General features: G+C 36.4%; 1 protein-coding gene across 1 annotated transcript in view; it reads right to left on the reverse strand.

Moving 5' to 3' along the window:
• NSUN7 (NOP2/Sun RNA methyltransferase family member 7) overlaps positions 1-21,473 on the reverse strand; it is a 60,244-nt gene that overhangs the window by 16,376 nt on the left and 22,395 nt on the right. Inside the window, 7 exon segments of the mRNA XM_021701640.1 lie at positions 286-403; positions 5,866-5,967; positions 9,935-10,078; positions 15,664-15,874; positions 16,997-17,050; positions 17,052-17,181; positions 17,525-17,677. Of these exon segments, the coding sequence (XP_021557315.1) occupies positions 286-403; positions 5,866-5,967; positions 9,935-10,078; positions 15,664-15,874; positions 16,997-17,050; positions 17,052-17,181; positions 17,525-17,677 (912 nt within the window).

Below are 21,473 nucleotides of genomic sequence, written 5' to 3' on the forward strand. Positions count from 1 at the left end.
TATAAAATTTAGACCGAATTTATCCAAAAACCAAACAACTCAAAGCCAAAATGCCTTTAGCCTTACTAACAACAACAGAAGAATTTTTAGTAGTACAAGAAAATGCTAATGCCAAGCCATTTGTAAAGGCTCCACAGAATCTACATTATAGTTGTAAGAAGTTAGGTTATTTGGTCATGTTACAGTATAACAAAAAGGACACGGAATGTCTTTATATAACTTAGAAAATCACAAGCATTCACTCTCAGAAATATTTAATTGGGTTCGAAATGATTCCTTCCTTACCTGTAAGGCTGTACTTTAATACCAAGGTCTTGAAATTCCAGGGCTTTCTTAACAACAGCTTCGTTTTCTTCTGGATAAACTGAGCATGTGCAATAAACGACTGCTTGAGCTTTGGTAACTATAAAGGAGGGTAATTAATAATGACCCCATTAACAATTCTAAACAGATTTATGTTTCCAAACATCTATTTGATATTAATACCACATGGGATGTAATAGGAATGATTTCCATAAATGCTTGCATGACTCCCCTTTAAAGCACGTATTAATAATTTAAGTCTGTGGCCAATAAGTTATGTAAGTCTAATTGGATTGTATGGAAATTGAGAATTCTTTTTTTTTCAAGTTTTTATTTAAATTCCAGTTAGTTAACATACAGTGTAATATTAGTTTCAGGTGTAGAATTTAGTGATTCATCACTTACATACAATACCCAGTGCTCATCACAACAAGTACTCTCCTTAATCCCCATCACCCATTTAACCCATCTCCTCACCTACCTCCCCTCCAACAACCCTCAGTTTGTTTCCTATAGTTGAGTCTGCTTTCTGGTTTGACTCTCTCTTTGCCCCTCCCCCCCGCCATGTTCCATCTGTTTTGTTTCTTAAATTCCACATATGAGTGAAATCATATGGTATTTGTCTTTCTCTGACTACATTTTTTTTTAATTTTTAGATTTTATTTATTTATTTGACAGAGAGACACACAGCGAGAGAGGGAACACAAGCAGGGGGAGTGGGAGAGGGAGAAGCAGGCTTCCCGCGGAGCAGGGAACCCAATGTGGGGCTCAATCCCAGGACCTCAGGATCATGACCTGAGCCGAAGGCAGACGCTTAACAGCTGAGCCACCCAGGCGCCCCTAACTGACTTCATTTAGCATAATACTCTCTAGCTTCATCCACATCACTGCAAATGGCAAGATTTCATTCCTTTTTATGGCTGAGTAATATTCCGTTGAATATATATACACCACATCTTCTCTATCCATTCGTCAGTCGATGGACATTTGGGCTCTCCATAGTTTGGCTATTGTTGATAATGCTGCTATAAACATCGGGGTGCATGTATGCCTTCAAATCAGTATTTTTGTACCCTTTGCTGGATTATAGGGTAGTTCTATTTTTAACTTTTTGAGGAACCACCATACTGTTTTCCACAGAGGCTGCACCAGTTTGCATTCCCACCAACAATGTGAGTGGGTTCGTTCCCCTTTCTCCACATCCTTGCCAACACCTGTTGTTTCCTGAGTTGTTAATTTTAGCCATTCTGACAGGTGTGAGGTAATAACTCATTTTAGTTTTGATTTGCATTTTCCTGATGATGCGTGATGTTGAGCATCTTTTCATGTGTCTGTTAGCCATCTGGATGTCTTCTTCGGAAAAACGTCTATTCATGTCTTCTGCCATTTCTTAACTGGATTATTTGGTTTTGGATGCTGAGTTTGATAAGTTTACAGAGTTTGGATACTAACCCTTTATTGGATATGTCATTTGCAAATATCTTCTCCCATTCCGGAGGTTGCCTTTTAGTATTATTGATGGTTTCCTTCACTGTGCAGAAGCTTTTTATCTTGATGAAGTCCCGATAGTTTATTTTTGCTTTTGTTTCCCTTAATTCAGGGGACCTATCTAGTAAATTGATATGTCCAATGTCAAAGAGGTTACTGTCTGTACTCTTTTCTAGGATTTTGATTGTTTCCTGTCTCATATTTAGGTATTTTATCCATTTTGAATTTATTTTTTGTTTGGTGTAAGAAAGTGGTCCAGTTTCATTCTTCTGCATGTTGCTGTCCAGTTTTCCCAACACCATTTGTTGAAGAGACTGTCTTTTCCCCATTGGATATTCTTTCCTGCTTTGTTGAAGATTAGTTGTGGGTCCATTTCTGGGTTTTCTGTTCCATTGGTCTTTGTGTCTGTTTTTGTACCAGTACCACAGTCTTGATCACTACAGCTTTGTAGTGTAACTTGAAGTCCAGAATTGTGATGCCTCCAGCTTTGCTTTTCTTTTTTAAGATTGCTTTGGCTATTCAGGGTCTTTTGTGGTTCCATACAAATTTTAGGGTTGTTTGTTCTAGTTCTATGAAAAATGCTGGTGGTATTAAAAGTGTAGCCTGCTTTGGGTAGTGTAGACATTTTAATGATATTTGTTCTCCCAATCCATGAACATGGAATGGTTTTCCATTTCTTTGTGTCATTTTCAACTTCTTTCACCAGTGTTTTATAGTTTTCAGAGTACAGATCTTTTACCTCTTTGGTTAGCTTTATTCCTATGTATCTTATGGTTTGGTGCAGTTGTATATGGCATCAATTCCTTGATTTCTCTTTTTGCTGCTTCATTATTGGTGTATAGAAATGCAACAGATTTCTGTCCATTGATTTTGTATCCTGTGACTTTACTGAATTTGTGTTATCAGTTCTAGTAATTTTTTGGTGGAGTCTTTTGTGATATCTAAATAGAGTATCATGTGACCTGCAAATAGTGAAAGTTTGACATCTTTCTTGCCGACTTGGATGCCTTTTAGGTTTTTTTTTGTGTTTTTTTTTTTTAAGATTTTATTTGTTTATTTGACAGAGAGAGACATAGCGAGAGAAAGAACACAAGCAGGGGGAGTGGGAGAGGGAGAAGCAGGCTTCCCGCGGAGAAGCAGGGAGCCCGATGCGGGGCTCGATCCCAGGACCCCGGGATCATGACCTGAGCCGAAGGCAGACGCTTAATGACTGAGCCACCCAGGCGCCCCTCCTTTTAGTTTTTTTGTTGTCTGACTGCTGTGGCTAGGACTTCCAATACTATGTTAAATAACAGTAGTGACAGTGGACATCCCTGTCTTGTTACTGGCCATAGAGGAATTTTCCCCCACTAAGGATGATATTAGGTGTGGGTTTTTCATATAAGGCCTTTATGATGTTGAGGTATGTTCCCTCTATTCCTACTTTGTTGAGGTTTTTATCATGAATGGATGTTGTATTTTGTCAGATCCTTTTTCTGCATCTATTGAGGGGATCATATGGTTCTTATCATCTTTTATTAATGTGGTGTATCATGTTGATTGATTTGCCAATGTTGAACCACCCTTGCAACCCAGTAATAAATCTCACTTGATCGTGAATAATTCTTCTAATGTATTGTTGGATTTGGTTTGCTAGTATTTTGTTGAGAATTTTTGCATCCATGTTCATCAGGGATATTGGCCTATAATTCTCTTTTTTAGTGGAGATTTTGTCTGGTTTTGGAATCAAGGTAATACTGGCCTTGTAGAATGAGTTTGGAAGTTTTCCTTCCATTTCTATTTTTTAGAACAGTTGGAGAAGACTAGGCATTAACTCTACTTTAAATGTTTGGTAGAATTCCCCTGGGAAGCCATCTGGCCCTGGGCTTTTGTTTGTTGGGAGAGTTTTGTTTTGTCTTGTTTTGTTTTTATAAGATTTTTTAATTTATTTGAGAGAGAGAGAGAGAGAGACTATGTGTAGGGAGAGGCAGAGGGAGAGGGAGATAATCATTAAGCAGACTTTCCAATGAGCACAGAGCTTGATGAGGGCTCGATCCCAGGACACTGAGATCATGACCTGAGTCAAAATCAACAGTCAGATGCTGAACCAATTAAACCACCCAGGCACCCCTGTTGGGAGATTTTTGATTACTGATTCAATTTCTTTGCTGGTTATCGGTCTCTTCAAGTTTTCTATTTCTTCCTGTTTCAGTTTTGGTAGTTTTTATGTTTCTAGGAATTTATCCATTTCTTCTAGGTTGTCCCATTTGTTGGCATGGCGTTTTTCATAATATTCTCTTATAATTGTATTACTGTGGTGTTGGTTATTATTTCTCCTCTCTCATTTGTGATTTTATTTATTTTGACCCTTTCTCCTTTCTTTTTGAAAAGTCTCAGTAGGGGTTCACCGATTTTATTAATGTTTTCAAAGAACCAGCTGCTGGTTTCATTGATCTGTTTGGAAACTGGAAGCTCAATCAATGTGACCAAGCCAGTTACAAACACAAACAAATAATATTGCACATTACCATGAGCTTGATACTTCAGGCATTCTCCCATGAGCCATAGCACATGACTAGTTTAAAGGACTCTAGAAACAGACTTAGATATGAATTCCATTTCTTTACTTAACTGCTGTATGAACCTGGGAAAATTATTTAAACTCTCAGATTCTTCTTCTGTAAAATGAGATATTACTACCACCTGCACTCACTCATTTATTCACACATATCAAGCACCTACTACATACTAAGCACATTGTAGGCATCCAAGATACACAGACAAAAATCGCTGCCCCTGGGGAGCTTCTTTTCCTCATTTTATTGACATGATAAGACACAAATAAATAGTTAAATCATATAGTATCTTTAGGAGCTGACAGTGCTATAGAGAAAAAGCACGAATGGAGGAACAGTTTCAGGAGATGGTATTGTAATTTTAAATAAAGTAATCAGAGAAAGCATCAAAAAATTACTTACCAACCTTCTAATCTTCCAACCAACTTATTTCATAGATCATTCATATATATGTATTTAGGTTCAAATTGATGTTTAGTAGCATCAACTAAAAGGGCAGACCTGCTCTGTGCTTTCCATTTGCCTTATTTCTTTCTCATTTATGTTCTACCTTTATGTACTGAATTATCTATACCTGTATATTAATTTATCTTTGAGCCTTTGGAGATCAGGATTTATTCACACTCATATCCCTATCATCCAGCCTGACCCAGAGTATGCACTTGATAAACATGCACTGAATTAATAATAGTTTATGTCATTTCTCAGAGACTTCTCAATTTTCCATTTCCATATCCATTTGAGGGCAATGCTCCTCAAAATCTAAATGGTACTCACACCTAAATGGAGTGATTGAAACAACAAAATAAAAACCTAAAGAGCTTAGTTACTCAGAATTCAAATAAAAAAACTAGGCTATATTTATAATTGCATTTCTCTATTCTCTATTTAGTACGAAGAGACATAAGAGTTTGATTAAAATTTGGATTGCAGAATAGTTATTATGGGCAGCCACAATGACAACAGAAAAATTACATCAAATAAGAAGCCAAAGAAAGAAATAAAGAAAACCAAACGGTTCCATAATGTAATGTATTACCGTATGTAATTATTTTACATCAGCATCAAGATACTATTCATTATGCTTGCTAACCTATGCTACAAATGATAGCAGGGCATCTATTTTTATTTTTTATTTTTACTTATTTTTTTTTAAAGATTTTATTTATTTATTTGAGAGAGAGAATGAGAGACAGCACAAGAGGGAAGAGGGTCAGAGGGAGAAGCAGACCCCCCGCTGAGCAGGGAGCCCGATGCAGGACTCGATTCTGGGACTCCAGGATCATGACCCAAGCCGAAGGCAGTCGCTTAACCAACTGAGCCACCCAGGCGCCCAGGGCATCTATTTTTAAAAGACAGGCTGAATTGGTAAAAAGAAATATTTTGATATTGGAAGGCACTAATTTTGGAAAATTCACTTATGGTTCACATCTCATTGCCTGATTGTAATAGATAAATGAAGTATTAATGTTTCTAAGATTTACAACATATTTTAAGATTGCACTGATAATAAACTTACATTTCATTGCATGTGTTAGCTGTTCATACTGCTGTTGAGCAAGAATGTGAAGTTTATCTTCTGATATGCCTCCTTGAGAGAAATCTTTAAGTAAACCTGTATCTAAAAGCAAATAAATCCTTTAAAATATATCACTATTGGGTGCTTTTCATATATTGCTGTAATCACAAAGTTTAATTTTTTAATCATTTTTCCTATTAATGAGAGTTTTCGTGGAAAAATATTTATTGAAATTACATAAATATTATAAAACGCTGAGTAAAAATTAAAAAACTAAATAAAGGTAATATTGTTTAGTTTTAATATTGTTTTTCTTTCTTCTCCAAGTTCTTATGAGATAGTCATCCTACCAGCCAACTAAGTCATTTAGGTACAGAGGAGAGAATGCTCTAAGTCTGGAGACTAATAGAGGAAAAGAAAGAAGAGATTTATTTCCAAGGCAGAAGCTGATGAGCTAGAGTCAGATATGAGTAGGAAAGAATACAAAAGGACAGTTAAAAACATTAACTTACCAAAAGAAATTTTGGAAGAAAAAAATTAAGTAAATGTATGTCTTCATAGATTAAGAAACAAATCAAGAAACTCTTAAAGTAACTTAAACTAATTTTCTTGAGATTAAGAATATATTGAATACTACTTTATATACATTATTTTATTTATCAACCCCCCCTTTCAAAAAATATTTTTTACTTATTTCTTTGAGAGAGAGAGAGTGGGCATGAGCACAGGCAGGGGTGGTGGGGGGAGAGGGCCAGAGGGAGAGGGAGAAGCAGGCTCCCGGCTGAGCAGGGAGCTCTACCCAGGGCTTGATTCCAGGACCCTGATATCATGACCTGAGCCAAAGGCAGCCGCTTAACGGACTGAGCCACCCAGGCGCCCCTATGACCCCCTTTATTATCCCTTTTAACATTAAGAAAATTGTTCAGGGGCACACGGGTGGCTCAGTTGTTAAGTGTCTGCCTTCGGCTCAGGTCATGGTCCCAGGGTCCTGGGATCAAGACCCGCATCGGGCTCCCTGCTCCACAGGAAGCCTGCTTCTCCCTCTCCCACTCCCCCTGCTTGTGTTCCCTCTCTCACTGTGTCTCTGTCAAATAAATAAATAAAATCTTTAAAAAAAAAAAAACTGTTCAAACATACATTAATCCAGTTATCTAAGTCACATAGCTACTAGATGTAGAACCATGATTCTAGCTGAGAAATCTGACCAGAGAGTCCAAACTCCTAACTTCTGTTTATTCTACCTCTCACTAACTCCCTGGAGTATGAGAGCCAATTATTTATGCCTTATATTGGCTGTTCTTCATTCCAGTAATATCACTAAAGGTTAATTAAACTCCATTTCTTCCCACTAGTTTTACACTTCACATTTTTCTATCTCTATTCACCACTTTTTAAAGGACCATTTACATATTATTATTTAAAACCATGTCAATTTGCCTCTTTCACCCCATTTTAAAATAATTCCAAGTTATTAGCAAAGAACAATTTCATATATTCCTCAATGGTTCTAATATTTTTCAATGTTAAAATGTTTTTCAAATTCATGATTTCTCCCTTCCACCTAATATCTAAGTCCTTTGGGTTCATCCTTACTAAGTTTATTACTAATATTTCTACCATAGGCACTAGGTCAGCAGCTCCTTATTTGCTCTGGCTGTTACCTCCTCAGAGGAAACCCTCCTTTTTTTCCAGGTTTGCCAAAGACCGCTTCTTGGCTTATCCTGATGCCTCTTGATCAAAGTTTTCAGAAGTTGCTAATACCTAGGAAATATTTTACTTTCTCCCTTTTCATCACTTGTTCCATTTGGGCTTTCCCAGACCCCCTCACCCCCAGCCTCTAGTTTATTTTTACCTATGGTTGGTTTTTCTCTGCATTCCTACTTCAAGATGGCCCAGAATAAGGCCAGAGTCTCTCAGCTGGAAGCTCTAAATCTCTTGACTGCAATGTTTATTATAGCTGCTGCTATTTCTTCCCCTCTTTTCCCAGTGTCTACTAATTCTTATTTATTTCTGTTAATGTAGGAAGTTTCTCAGCTCGCCATTCTCCCATCTGAGTTGGTTTTTCTTCTGTTTTACTGTCACTGGGAAGAAATTTTCTATAGCAACTCAAAATTCCATGTGGAACGGTGTAAGCCTAGTTACACATTGTGTAGTATTGTGGAATGTGCTAACTCATCTGAATTTGAATCCCAACTTCTATTTACTAGCTACATGACCTTAGGCAACTTGTGAGATTTCTGAGTCTTGTTTTTTCCACCCTCTGTGAAATACAGTAATAAAAGAACACTATCCTCAAAAAGTGATGGTAAATATTAGGTGATAGTGCATGCGTACCACCTAGAATATTGACTGGCACATAGTTGTGTGCAATGAATATTAGCTTCTTTTCCTGCATTTCTTTTTCTCATCTTTGATTCTCTCCTTGCTAGAAACAGAAAATAGGTACTCACTATATGTTGAATGTGGCTGAAATGTCTTCTTTATCTAATATTCCAGTTAATCTTATCTAACTAGGGCTTTCAATATGAACAGATTAGAGTAAGGAACCATTTCAGTTAATGCACAGCAATACACTCTGATTTAAAAAGTGGCTCACAGTGTCAACCTCAGAGTCAGAGCTGTTGTGTTTGAATCTGGGCCCTGACACTAGTCAAATGGCTCTGGGGAGCATCAACCTCTCTGAGCCTCAGATTCTGTACTCATAAAATGTAGAAAATAAGAGTTCATCATCTGTGGTTTTGCTTTCTGCAGTTTCAGTTACTGAAAGTCAACCTCGGTCCCAGAAGCAGATGATCCTTTTTCTGACCAATCGGCAGAAGGTCAATAGTAACCTAACGCTACGTCACAGTACTTATATCACTCACCTCGCTCCATCTCATCACACAGACATTTTGTCATCTCACATCATCACGAGAAGGGTGAGTACAGTACAATAAGATATTTTCAAAGAGAAACCACATTCACATAACCTTTATTTCAGAATATTGTTATAATTGCTCCATTTTATTAGTTATTAATCTCTTACTGTGCCAGATTTATAAATTGAACTTTATCATAGGTGCATAGGTATGGGAAAAACATAGTATATGTAGGGTTCAGTATTACCCATGGTTTCAGGTATCCACTGGGGGTCTTGGAACAAATTTTCATAGATAACGGGAGACTACTGTACCTGATCCACTGAGTTCTTGTGAGGACTTGATAAAATAATCGAAGCAAAGTGCTTAGCTCACTGCCTTATATACAAGTGCTCAATAAATGGTAATGTTAAATAATATTTTATGATTTATTAAAGAAGCAAATAAAAAATATTCCTAGAATTAATATTTAATCTGAGGTATTCATATCAAAAAACATACATACTGGGGATTAAAGAAGTCTTGAGTTTGAAATAATGTGATGATTTAGTTAGGACCATTTTAGAACACAGTCTTACAGTCTAGCTGATCTAAATTTGAATTCTAGCTCCGTTACTAACTAGAACCTGTGTGACCTTACAGAAATGAATTAATCTGAGTCTCAGTTTTTTCATCTATAAAATGCTGATAAATTTTAATGCCTATATCTTGAGTTCTAGTATATACCAGACTAGCACACTGGCCAACATCTATTCTGATGGCCTACATCATTCCAATTATTAAATATTTTTAATATTCCCCTTGTGCATATCACAAAGGATTGCCAAAAGGATTAAATGAGACAATGAATGTAAAGTACTTTTTTTTTTAAGATTTTACTTTATTTATTTGAGAGAGAGAGAGTGTGCAAGCACAGGGAGGAGCAGAGGGAGAGAGGCAGGGAGAGAAGCAGACTAGCACAGAGCCCAACGTGGGGCTCAATCTCAGGACCCTGAGATCATGACCTGAGCCAAAATCAAGAATCAGCTGCTTAACCAACGGAGCCACTCAGATGACCTGTAAAGTACTTTATATACTGTAAGTGCTCTATACTTGGTAGCTATTCATTAATCCGGTATATTTGATATGTCATTTTAATGATTTTAAATAATTTTATTTTTGAGATTATCAACAGGTTTCAATAATTTATAAATTAAAAAATTTTAAAGTACCTTCATGCTCATTTAGTATAAATTCTACTGGATTACTAACACCCAGTCCTGAACAACGAGGTAGCAGCAGAATCACTTTAACATTCTGTAATCTATGATCCTTTGGTTCAATGTTAAGAAATGTCTCATGAAATATTTGAATATCTTGGAGAAAAAACAGAAAAATTAATGCAAAAATATTAATTAAAAATCTTAATATAGTATGTCATTAGATCGATTTATCATGTTCATTTTTAAATCCTCAACATCACAAAAAGTCATCTCAACATAGTCAGAAAAGAGAGCTATTTTTCTCTGATAACTTCTTAAAGTTAATACATGAATTCTCTTTCTCCTTCACTTGAGAGAACAATTTTGAAATTTAAATACCTTCTACACAAAATATAATTTAATTTTTCATTGTGAACATCAGGTTCCTTCAAAACGGTGTGATGTAGTTGAGGGAAATGGTCTTTGGAGGCAGAAATACCCACGTGTGCTCCCAACTGCACTGTTTACTAGCTGTGTGACTTAATCTCTCTGAGCCTCCATTTCCTTACTCATAAAATGGGATAATAATGCCTACTTCATCTAATTGTGGTGAAGACTGAGATAAAGCAGTTTAGTATGGTGCCTAGTACATAGTAAATGCTCAGTATGGGTTATTTCCCTTTGCCATTTGTAATCCCCGTTTCTATTTTATCTTCTCCAGAGAAAAATGGGTGTTCAAAAGCATTTATGAGGCTGTCTAAAGTCCCTTAAGGAGCTTGTGATTTAGTTTAAGAAAGTCTGCCCTCCCTCAGAGTATAATGATCTGTGCCCCTATTTTCAGGCCACCCCTCCACTTCTGCAATGGCTCCCATTCCCTTCACCTGTTGAGGAGTCACCCCAAAACTGCTCACCCACCCCCTTTCTCTTGTCTGATCACCTTGTTCGTCTTCCTATTCTGTCTGTTTTGAAATTGTTGTTGTTGTTGTTGTTTTTAATCAGTGGGCCTTTTCCTCTTTTCCCTTCTATTTTTAACTTTCTATCAGAAAAATTCAAACATATACAAAAACAGATGTAAAAATATAAGAAATTCTCAAGTACCCATCATGGAGATTCAACAGTGAACCATTCCTGCCCACTTCTGTTTCATCTATATCTGTACCCATTTCCACCCCACCCATATTACTTTGAATCTATAAATATTTCACCATATATCTCTAAAGATAAGAACTCCTTTAAAAATATAACCACACAAATTAAAAAATAATAAGTCCTTATTATCATTGAATAAAAAAAAATAATGGCATCCAATCATGGCTTAAATTTCCCAGTAGTCTCACACATGTCAAAGATTTTTTACGGTTTGTTTGAGTCTGGATTTTTTTTAGTTTTTTTTTTTTTTTTTAATATTTTATTTATTTGACAGAGAGAGAGATAGCGAGAGCAGGAACACAAACAGGGGGAGTGGGAGAGGGAGAAGCAGGCTTCCCGCCGAGCAGGGAGCCCGATGTGGGACTCGATCCCGGGACTCCGGGATCATGACCTGAGCCGAAGGCAGACGCTTAACGACTGAGCCACCCAGGCGCCCCTGGATTTTATATAAGATACATACATTGCAATTAGTTGATAAGCCTTATTTTAAATTTCTTTTTGATAGGTTCCCTTTCCATTTTTTCTTACAATTTATTTCCTAATGAAACATGGTTATTTGTACTACTAAGAGGTTTCCACAGTCTGGATTTCACTAATTGCTTCCCTAGAGTGTACTTTAACATGTTCTTGTCTTCTGTGCTTCCTATAACTTAGTAGTTGGATCTTAGGAAGCTTAATTAGATTCAGGCTCTTTTTTTTTTTTCTTTCTTTCTTTCTTTTTTTTGGGGTGGAGAGGATAGAGAGGGGAGTAAAACTACTTCACAAGTCACGTCATATTCATCCATTAAGTTGCCTTTCTGTCACCAGCAAAGGGGTTGCAAAATAGTCACATTTTAATTCTGTCATCCCTTTTTCATTTATTAGTTGGAAGACTTCTAAAAGGAGAAACTTCCTTTCCTTTACTGCGTGGTTACCTACTAGTTCCTATTCTCTCTTATTAAGTAGGTAAAAATTCAGATGGGTAATTGGAAGTAAAATGCTGGGTCACAGGGTATGTACATATTCAATTTTTAGTGATTAATGCTAGTTTTCTAGAGTGGTTGTACAAGTTTACAGTCCCACCAGCTGTGTTTGAGTATTCCCAAAGCTCTTTACCTTGCCAGTACCTGGTACTGCCAGTCTTTTTTTTTTTTTAAGTAGGCTCCATGCCCAGCGTGGAGCCCAACACGGGGCTTGAACTCACAACCCTGAGATCAAGACCTGCGCTGAGATCAAGCGTCAGATGCTTAACAACTGAGCCATCCAGGCACCCCTGCCAATCTTTTAAATTTTAATCATTCTGTGGATGTGTAGTGATTTTAATCACATTTCCCTGATTAGTAATGGGATTGACTACTTTTACCTAAGTTTTTTTTGGCATCTGGATCTCCTCTTTTGTGAAATGACTGGTCACGTCTCTTGCACATTTTCCAATTGGGTTGTCTGTCTATTTATTGTTAATTTGTAAGAATTCTTTATACACTGGATACAACTCTTCATCAGTTTATATGCTCCCTGTCTGCAGTTTGCCTTAGCACTCTCTTAATGTACAGAAGTTTCAAATTTTTTAAAAATTTACTATAGTCCAATTTATCAATATTTTCTTTTATGGTTAGTGCTTTGTGTGTCCTGTTTAAGAAATCCCAGTCACGGGATGCCTGGGTGGCTCAGTCAGTTGAGTGTCTGCCTTATGTTCGGGTCATGATCCCAGGGTCCTGGGATTGAGTCCCCCATCAGGCTCCCTGCTCAGCGGAGAGCCTGCTTCTGCCTGCTTCTCCCTCTGCTTGCCACTCCCCCTGCTTGTGCTCGCGCTCTCTGTCAAATAAATTAAAAAAAAAAAAGAAAGAAATCCCAGTCATTAATAAATTCTAGGAGATTCTAGATTTGTGTTGATGGTGTGAAGTACAGATGGGTTTCACTTTTTCTAGCACCATTTACTGAAAAAAAAAAAACATCTCAGTACTCTGTAGTGTCATGTGGATTGAACTGAATCCAAACAGATCAACTTGGAGAGAAAGGTCATCTTAATGACATTGAGTTTGTCAGTTCATAAACATGATCTATTCTTCGATTTACTTAGGTCTTCTGTCTTTCAATAATGGTCCATAGTATTATGAGGAGCTCTTACACATTTCTTATTAGATGTATTATGTGTTATGGTTTTGGATACTATTGTAAAAGGTATCTGCTTCATTTTCAAACTTTCGATAATGGTATGCAGAAATTGGATTTGTATGCTGACCTTGTATCTAGCAACCTTGCAAAAATCATATGTGAAATCTATAGTTTAGTTATGTTTGAGATTATGTTATTAAGTACATCTTTCATAATGTTTCACTTTCCTGATGAACATATTACATTTCTAGTAATGTTTCTTGACTTAAATCTACTTTGTCAATAGCTCTTTTGTTAGTATATATGATGTATATCTTTTTCTGTGCTTCTAAGTTTCTTTTATATCCTTCTATGTAAGGGGTCTCTCTTCTAAACAGCACATAGTTGATCTTAAAAATCTAATATTGGTATTCTTTGTCTTTTATTTCAAGTATTAGTTATGCATACTTAATGTGTTTACATATATATCTTTAAAGTTTAATCTACCTATTTGCTTTCTATTTGTCTTACGTTTTCTATGTTAATATGGTATTCCAACTCCATATTCCATTTTCCACCCCTCCTAGCTATTAGTTAAACATTCTTTTATTATTTGTTTATTCACTGCCCCAGATATAACACACACCTCTACTTAATAATTTACTACTTTTACCATTTCTTGGACAAAGCAAAGATGATAAAACACATTAATTCCATTTCCTTCTCTCTAAATTATGTACCACTGTTGTAATTTAATTATATATAACATACATATTTTAACCCCACATTAGTTTATAATCCCATAAGACATTAGATAATTATTTAGTTTACCTATGTACTTACCTTTTCCATTTATTCCAGCATCTACAACTTTCTGTATGAGATAATATTCCTTCTACTCCAAAAATAACCTTTAGCATATCCTCCATTGTGTCTGCTGGTGACAAACTCTCAGATTTCATTTGTCTAAGAATATCTTTATTTTATTTCAAAGGAAATTTCTGCTGAGTTTAGAAATCTACTTGGTAGTTTCTTTCTGCACTATGAAGATATTAGTTTTCTGGTTTCAGTTATATCTGTTGAAAAGTTAGTTTTTAGTTTTATTGCTATTCCATTAAAGGTAATATATATTATCACCCAGGCTGCTTTGTCTTTGGTTTTCAGCAGTTATGCCACAAAGTACCTAATATGTTTTCTATATATTTATTCTTACTGGAGTTCATAGAGCTTCTTGAATCTGTGGCTTAATTTATTTCATCTATTTGAAAAATTCCCAGCCTTAATTTCAAATATTGTTTCTTCTCAATTCTTTTTCTCCTCTCTTTCTGTATTCCCAATCACAGCATATGGAAGATCACTGGATCACTGAGTCTCATGTGTGTTTTATGATCTTTTCCATATTATTAATCCTTCTCTCTCCCCTTGTTTCAGTCTGGATGTTCTCTTGTGGCTTTTCAGTTCACTTATTCTTTCCTTAGCTCTGTCTAACCTACTGTTATATCTATCTATTTACTTCTTAATTTCACATGTTGTATTTTTTAGCTCTAGAATTTTCTTTTGACTTAAAAATATATAGTATCTAGTTCTCTGCTGAAATTCTACAACTTGGCTTTAGTTTCTTCAGCATACTAATTATAGTTATCTTAAAGTCCACATCTGATATCTCTAGTATCTGGACCATCTGTAGTTTTGCTCCTATTGTAATGTTTTTCTCTTTATATCAGTCCTATCTTTTCTTCTTGTTTGCCTTGTTTTGTTTTGTTTTAATTGAGTGCCAGACATTGTATTTGAAAAAATTTAGGAGATAATATGAGACCTAGGATATGTAATTTTCTTCCAGAAAAAATTTACTTTTGCTTCTGATAGGCATCTAAATCTGGCACTAATAATCCCAGATCACCTTAATCCAATTGGGAATGAGATGACTGGAATTTGGGCTTCAATTTGTTACACAACTGATAACTATCCAGCATCTACTTCTTCTGTCTCCAAGTGAAATACTAGGTATTTACCAGTCTGCCTCTCCAGGTCAAGCTTTGAATTCTGCTTTTTGTCTCCCTAACCCTGTGAACCTGTCAAAAGTTTTGCTTAGTTTTTCAGCCTTACTGAACCTATAATAAAATGTTATCTTTAGTTACAGCATGATCCAATGAAAAATATTTTGAAAATAAGAAGCCTAAGGGATGTAGTTTCTAGTCCTAGATATTAACATTGTCAAGCACTCCTTTAGTTGTGTTCTTATTTATTAAAGGATGATAATTTCTACTACCTACTTTAACTAATTATTGTTTGAACTTCAAATTATACAGTAGCTAATGCCAAGCAATATACCAAAGTGCCAATATATTCATTAATTTAAACTAGTTATTTAATCAGTATTAAACAATGAGAAGAGCCTGGTGTAATATGAATTAGTGAGGATTTTAAGACTAGAGTATATAGTTTTTATATTATAAAAAATAATAAATTCAAACATTTTTGACATTTCTAAATTTTGTAGAACATTAATCACCAAACCAAAAAATATTTATACATACTTTTACATCCCATTTTTGTAAAAAGGTTCTTCAGATCAGGATCCTTAGCTTGTGATTTTACTCCACACACAAATATTTTTGAGATATTATTATTTGTTAAGATTGACATATGGGCAACTGTGTACCATGAACCTGTATTGACCATTAAGATATCATCGTCCATATTTAATAAAGCCCTTACAGAATGGACAGCGAGACTTCGAGATTTGTCCTAGAAGATAATGATATGATTAGAATTTCAAATGGTTTGACTAGAAGCATGAACTGATTTCTTTTTGGCTAAGTAAAAAAAAAGTTCTTGGTAGAACTCCTGAGATACCTAATCCATTTGAGTTTAAAACATCTTAATATATGTTAGAAGACAAAATTAACAAAAATAACTGATAGAAACAGATTTAAAACAAAGACCTTAACTTTAGCCTAAATTATGAATCTTATCATTTAACTTTTATATAGTGATAAGACAATGTCAAAATCCCCAAAATGTGATTAATAGATTAGTGATGTCCTACTACAGCACTCATCTTACCCCTTTATAAAAACTCACTCATCAGCTACTGCCCTTCTTTCTTCCTCATTACACTCGCATTTAAATCATTGCTAATTCACAGATATTAAAAGTAAGATGGTTGACAAGCTTATTAAAGGGGGCTAGACAGATGGGTTTCTGCAGTTGATCTCAGGGCTCAATAGGGTATCACTACAAGATAAGGCCAAGAGAGTCTACCCAAGAATATGAAGGAGTAAACCTTAGAAGACCAAGGTAATTCTGAGGCAAGAATTGGAATCTAAGGACATAAAAATTAATATAACCTAATTTTTTGGACCGTTTATTTTTCATTCTGTTGAAACCACATTATAGCTCACATTCTCTTCCTGTAGTGATAACCATTATACACCTCTTACAAATCAAGGCTGTAAGACCGTATTAAGGAGGTAATGGGAAAGTATTACATATTGCATTTTCAAATTCAGGACAGTACTAGCATCTTCCCCAGAAATAGAAGGTAGAAAAGGTACCATTGCACTTTTTTTGAATACTCCCTTGGAAGAGAAAAATACAGCCTTTCAGCTTCCAGCAGTATAAGTATCCCCATCTATAGAGTCTAGGAAGGAGAACATGTTCTTTACAACTTCACATGGGATGAAGATGCTGAAGAAAATAGGAGCACTGATTGTAGGGGTATTAATTTTATTTAATAAAATAGTTGAAAATTAGGTTTTATAAATCTCCTTGATAATCTATATAAATATAATCAGTTTGTTAGCTTTTATTTTTAAGTGGATTCTTTAAGTAGGATTATTGAGAATCACAATGAAAGTAAATATTTACCTGAAATATAAGTTTATATTCTTTGAAAAGATCTATATTTAGAAGATCATTTTTTGAGATGAGATGGAAAAATTAAAACATCATAGCAATGTTGGTCCACAGCATAGACTTTATCATCAATATGCAATACAGATGTGACTTTATTATAGCCTTTTTTCTTCAAACTATAATAAACTTCTTCAGAGCTGTAAATATGCAATATTAGGTTGTAATTAAAAATATATTGAAAATGCATTTAACACTAGCATCTTTTTCCTAAAATAAATATAAATATCACTGCATATATTGCATCTAATGGAACTTAAACAATTTTAGCCAACAAGTTAAAAGATAATTAAAGACAGAAAAGTTAACATATTTATGTAATTACCTTTGGTAATTTGGTGATAAGATCCTGAACTAAACTATGATTCCCCATCACTCCTCTAGATGTGCCCCACCCACCCATTAAAAAGATATTTCTTATCACATTATTTTGAAAGGCTAGCAAATTGATATATGAATAATGAATTTGATTAAAACTCTTACCTGATTTTACAAGTATTTATCCAAGCATAAAGTGGCAAAGTGGAGGCCCTTAGTTCCTGGTTCCTAACTGTCTCTGGAAGAATGTGGTAAATTGAAAGGGCATCATGTTTGATTCGACATCTTGCCAATGCTGCAGCCAATTTTGTCTTAAAACTAAAGATAGAAAATCCATTCTTGATGACTACTGCATTGAAGACAAGACTATCAATTTTCCACTAGAAAAATTCACAAATTAGATTTAGAATTCTAACAAACGTCTATAATTTTGCTTCAGATTTTCACAGTATAAAATATTTGAAAATAGAAATACAATAATGTAGAGGAGCAACATGGCAGAGGAGTAGGAGACCTAAATTTCATCTGGTCCCAGGAATTCAGCTGGATAGGTATCAAACCATTCTGAACACCTATGAACTCAACAGGAGATTGAAGAAAAGAATAGCAGCAACTCTCTGAACAGAAAAGCGACCACTTTCTGGAAGGTAGGACGTGCAGAGAAGTGAATCCGAGGTGATATTCGGGAGGATAGACAGCGGGGGAGGGGGCCTCCATCAGTCACTACCGGCAAGTGATAGAGCAGCAGAGCACAAAATTGGAACTTTTAGAAGTCAGCTCCACTGAGGGACATCGCTCCAGCGGCTAAGCAGGGGGTGGAACCCTCACTGGGACAGTGTGGTCTCAGGACCCTCGGGGTCACAGAAAGACCGGGGGTGCCTGAGTGCAGCAGAGCTCCCAGGGATCAGAGCGGGGAAGCCGGCTGCAGAGACAGAGCCGAGGCAAGGGCTCTCAGCTCAGGGTTGCTATAAACCGTGATCCGTGGCACAGTCGGGCCACTGCTCCTCCAGCAGGGACCCAACAAGTGGCAGGTCCGGGGAGACTCCCCTTCCTCCCCTGGAGGAGCGGCGCGGGAGCACACCGCAGGGATCTGCAGGGTTTGGAGACTCCACATGGGGCCGTGTGCCAGAGATAGAAACGCTCAGTCACAGGCCGGGTGAGCACGGAGTACGGCCGGAGACCGGGGAGACAGGAGTGACTGGACTGCTTTTCTCTGGGGACTCACTGAGGAGTGGGGCCCCAAGTTCTTGGCTCTTCCAGGGCAGAGATTGGGTGGCCGCCATTTCACTCTCATCCTGCAAAGCTGTACGGAAAGCGTGCAGGGAACAAAAGCTCCTGAGAGCAAACCCGAGCAGATTACTTAGCCTGGCCCCTGGCAAGGGTGGGGCAATTCCGCCTCAGGCAAAGACATCTGGGAACCACGGCAACAGACCCCTCCCCAAGAAGATCAGCAAGAATGGCCAGCCAAGACCAAGTTTACCGATCAATGAGAACAGCAGAACGCCAGCACTAGGGGAATACAGCACATAGAATTCATGGCTTTTTTTCCCATGATTCTTTAGCCTTTTGAAGTTAATTTTTTTAATTTTCTTTTTCTATTTTTTTTTAATTTTTCTTTTTCCCTTTTTCGACCAACATATTATCAATCCCTTTATTAAAAATCTTTTTTATTTTTCATTTTTAGAGTCATAGTCTATCCCTTCATTGTAGTCAACCTTATTTTTGGTATATATATAAGTTGTTCTCTCTTTAAAATTTTGGGATAGTTTCTTCTAAAAGACCCAAATATACCTTAAATCTCTAGCGTATGGCATTGTTCTAGTTTCCTGCCTGATCACATTCTCTCCCTTTTTTTTTCTTAATTTCTCTTCTTTCTTTTTTCAACCAACTTCTTATCTTATCCATTCCTTTTATAAAATCTTTTATAATTTTCATCTTTATAGTCATATTCCATCCCTTCATCGTATTTGCCCTTATTTTTGTACATATATAAGTTTTTCTTTCTTTAAAATTTTGGGAGGCAGTTTCTTCTAACAGGCCAAAATATGCCCAAAATCTAGTATGTAGCACTGATCTATTCACCAGCCTGATCATATTTGATCATATTCTTTTTTCTTTCTTTCCCTTTCTTTTCCCCCAGTTTCGGGGCTCTTCTGATTTGTTTAGTGTATATTTTTCTGGGGTCGTTGTTACCCTTTTAGCATTTTGTTCTCTCATTCATCTATTCTCCTCTGGACAAAATGACAAGACGGAAAAACTCACCTCAAAACAAAAGAACAAGAGGCAGTACCGACTGCCAGGGACCTAATCAATACGGACATTAGTAAGATATCAAAACTAGAGTTCAGACTGACGATTATAAAGATACTAGCTGGGCTTGAAAAAAGCATGTAAGATACTAGAGAAACCCTTTTTGGAGAAATAAAAGAACTAAAATCTAACCAAGTTGAAATCAAAAGGCTATTAATGAGGTGCAATAAAAAATGGAGGCTCTAACTGCTAGGGTAAATGAGGCAGAAGAGAGAATTAGTGATATAGAAGACCAAATGATGGAGACTAAAGAAGCTGAGAAAAAGAGAGATAAACAACTACAGCATCATGAGGGCAGAATTCGAGAGATAAGTGATACCATAAGATGAAACAATATTAGAATAATTGGGATCCCAGAAGAAGAAGAAAGAGAGAGAGGAGCAGAAGGTGTATTGGAGCAAATTATAGCAGAGAGCTTCCTTAATTTTGGGAAGGAAACAGGCATCAAAATCCAGGTGGCACAGAGAAACCCCCTCAAAATCAATAAAAATAGGTCAACACCCCAACATCTAATAGTAAAACTTAGAAATCTCAGAGACAAAGAGAAAATCCTGAAAGCAGCTCGGGACAAGAGATCTGTAACCTACAATGGTAGAAACATTAGATTGGCAACAGACCTATCCACAGAGACCTGGCAGGCCAGAAAGGACTGGCATGATATATTAAGGGCACTAAATGAGAAAAATATGTAGCCAAGAATACTATATCCAGCTAGGCTGTCATTGAAAATAGAAGGAGAGATAAACAGCTTCCAGGACAAACAAAAACTAAAAGAATTTGCAAACACCAAACCAGCCCTATGAGAAATACTGAAAGGGGTCCTCTAAGCAAAGAGAGAGCCTAAAAGTAACAGACCAAAAAGGAACAGAGACAGTATACAGTAATAGTCACCTTACAGGCAGTACAATGGCACTAAATTCCTATCTTTCAATAGTTACCCTGAATGTAAATGGGCTAAATGCCCCAATCAAAAGACACAGGGTATCAGATTGGATAAAAAAACAAGACCCATCGATATGATGCCTGGAAGAGACTCATTTTAGACCCAAAGACACCCCCAGATTGAAAGTGAGGGGGTGGAAAACCATGTACCATGCTAATGGACACCAAAAGAAAGCTGGGGTGGCAATCCTTATATCAGACCAATTAGATTTCAAACCAAAGACTATAATAAGAGATGAGGAAGGCCACTATATCATACTTAAAGGGTCTATCCAACAAGAAGATCTAACAATTGTAAATATCTATGCCCCTAACATGGGAGCAGCCAATTATATAAGCCAATTAATAACAAAAGCAAAGAAACACATTGACAACAATACAATAATAGTGGGGGACTTTAACACCCCCCTCACTGAAATGGACAGATCATCTAAGCAAAAGATCAACAAGGAAATAAAAGACGTTAAATGACACACTGGACCAAATGGACTTCACAGATATATCCAGAACATTCCATCCCAAAGCAACAGAATACACATTCTTTTCTATTGCTCATGGAACATTCTCCAGAATAGATCACATCCTAGGTCACAAATCAGGTCTCAACCAGTACCAAAAGACTGGGATCACTCCCTGCATATTTTTGGACCACAATGCTTTGAAACTAGAACTCAATCACAAGAGGAAAGTCGGAAAGAACTCAAATACATGGACGCTAAAGAGCATCCTACTAAAGAATGAATGGGTCAACCAGGAAATTAAAGAAGAATTTAAAAAAATTCATGGAAACAAATGAAAATGAAAACACAACTGTTCAAAATCTTTGGGATGCAGCAAAGGCGGTCCTAAGAGTTAAGTATAT

The sequence above is a fragment of the Neomonachus schauinslandi genome, chromosome 2, assembly GCF_002201575.2.
Source record: "Neomonachus schauinslandi chromosome 2, ASM220157v2, whole genome shotgun sequence".
In the NCBI taxonomy this organism is placed as follows: domain Eukaryota; kingdom Metazoa; phylum Chordata; class Mammalia; order Carnivora; family Phocidae; genus Neomonachus; species Neomonachus schauinslandi.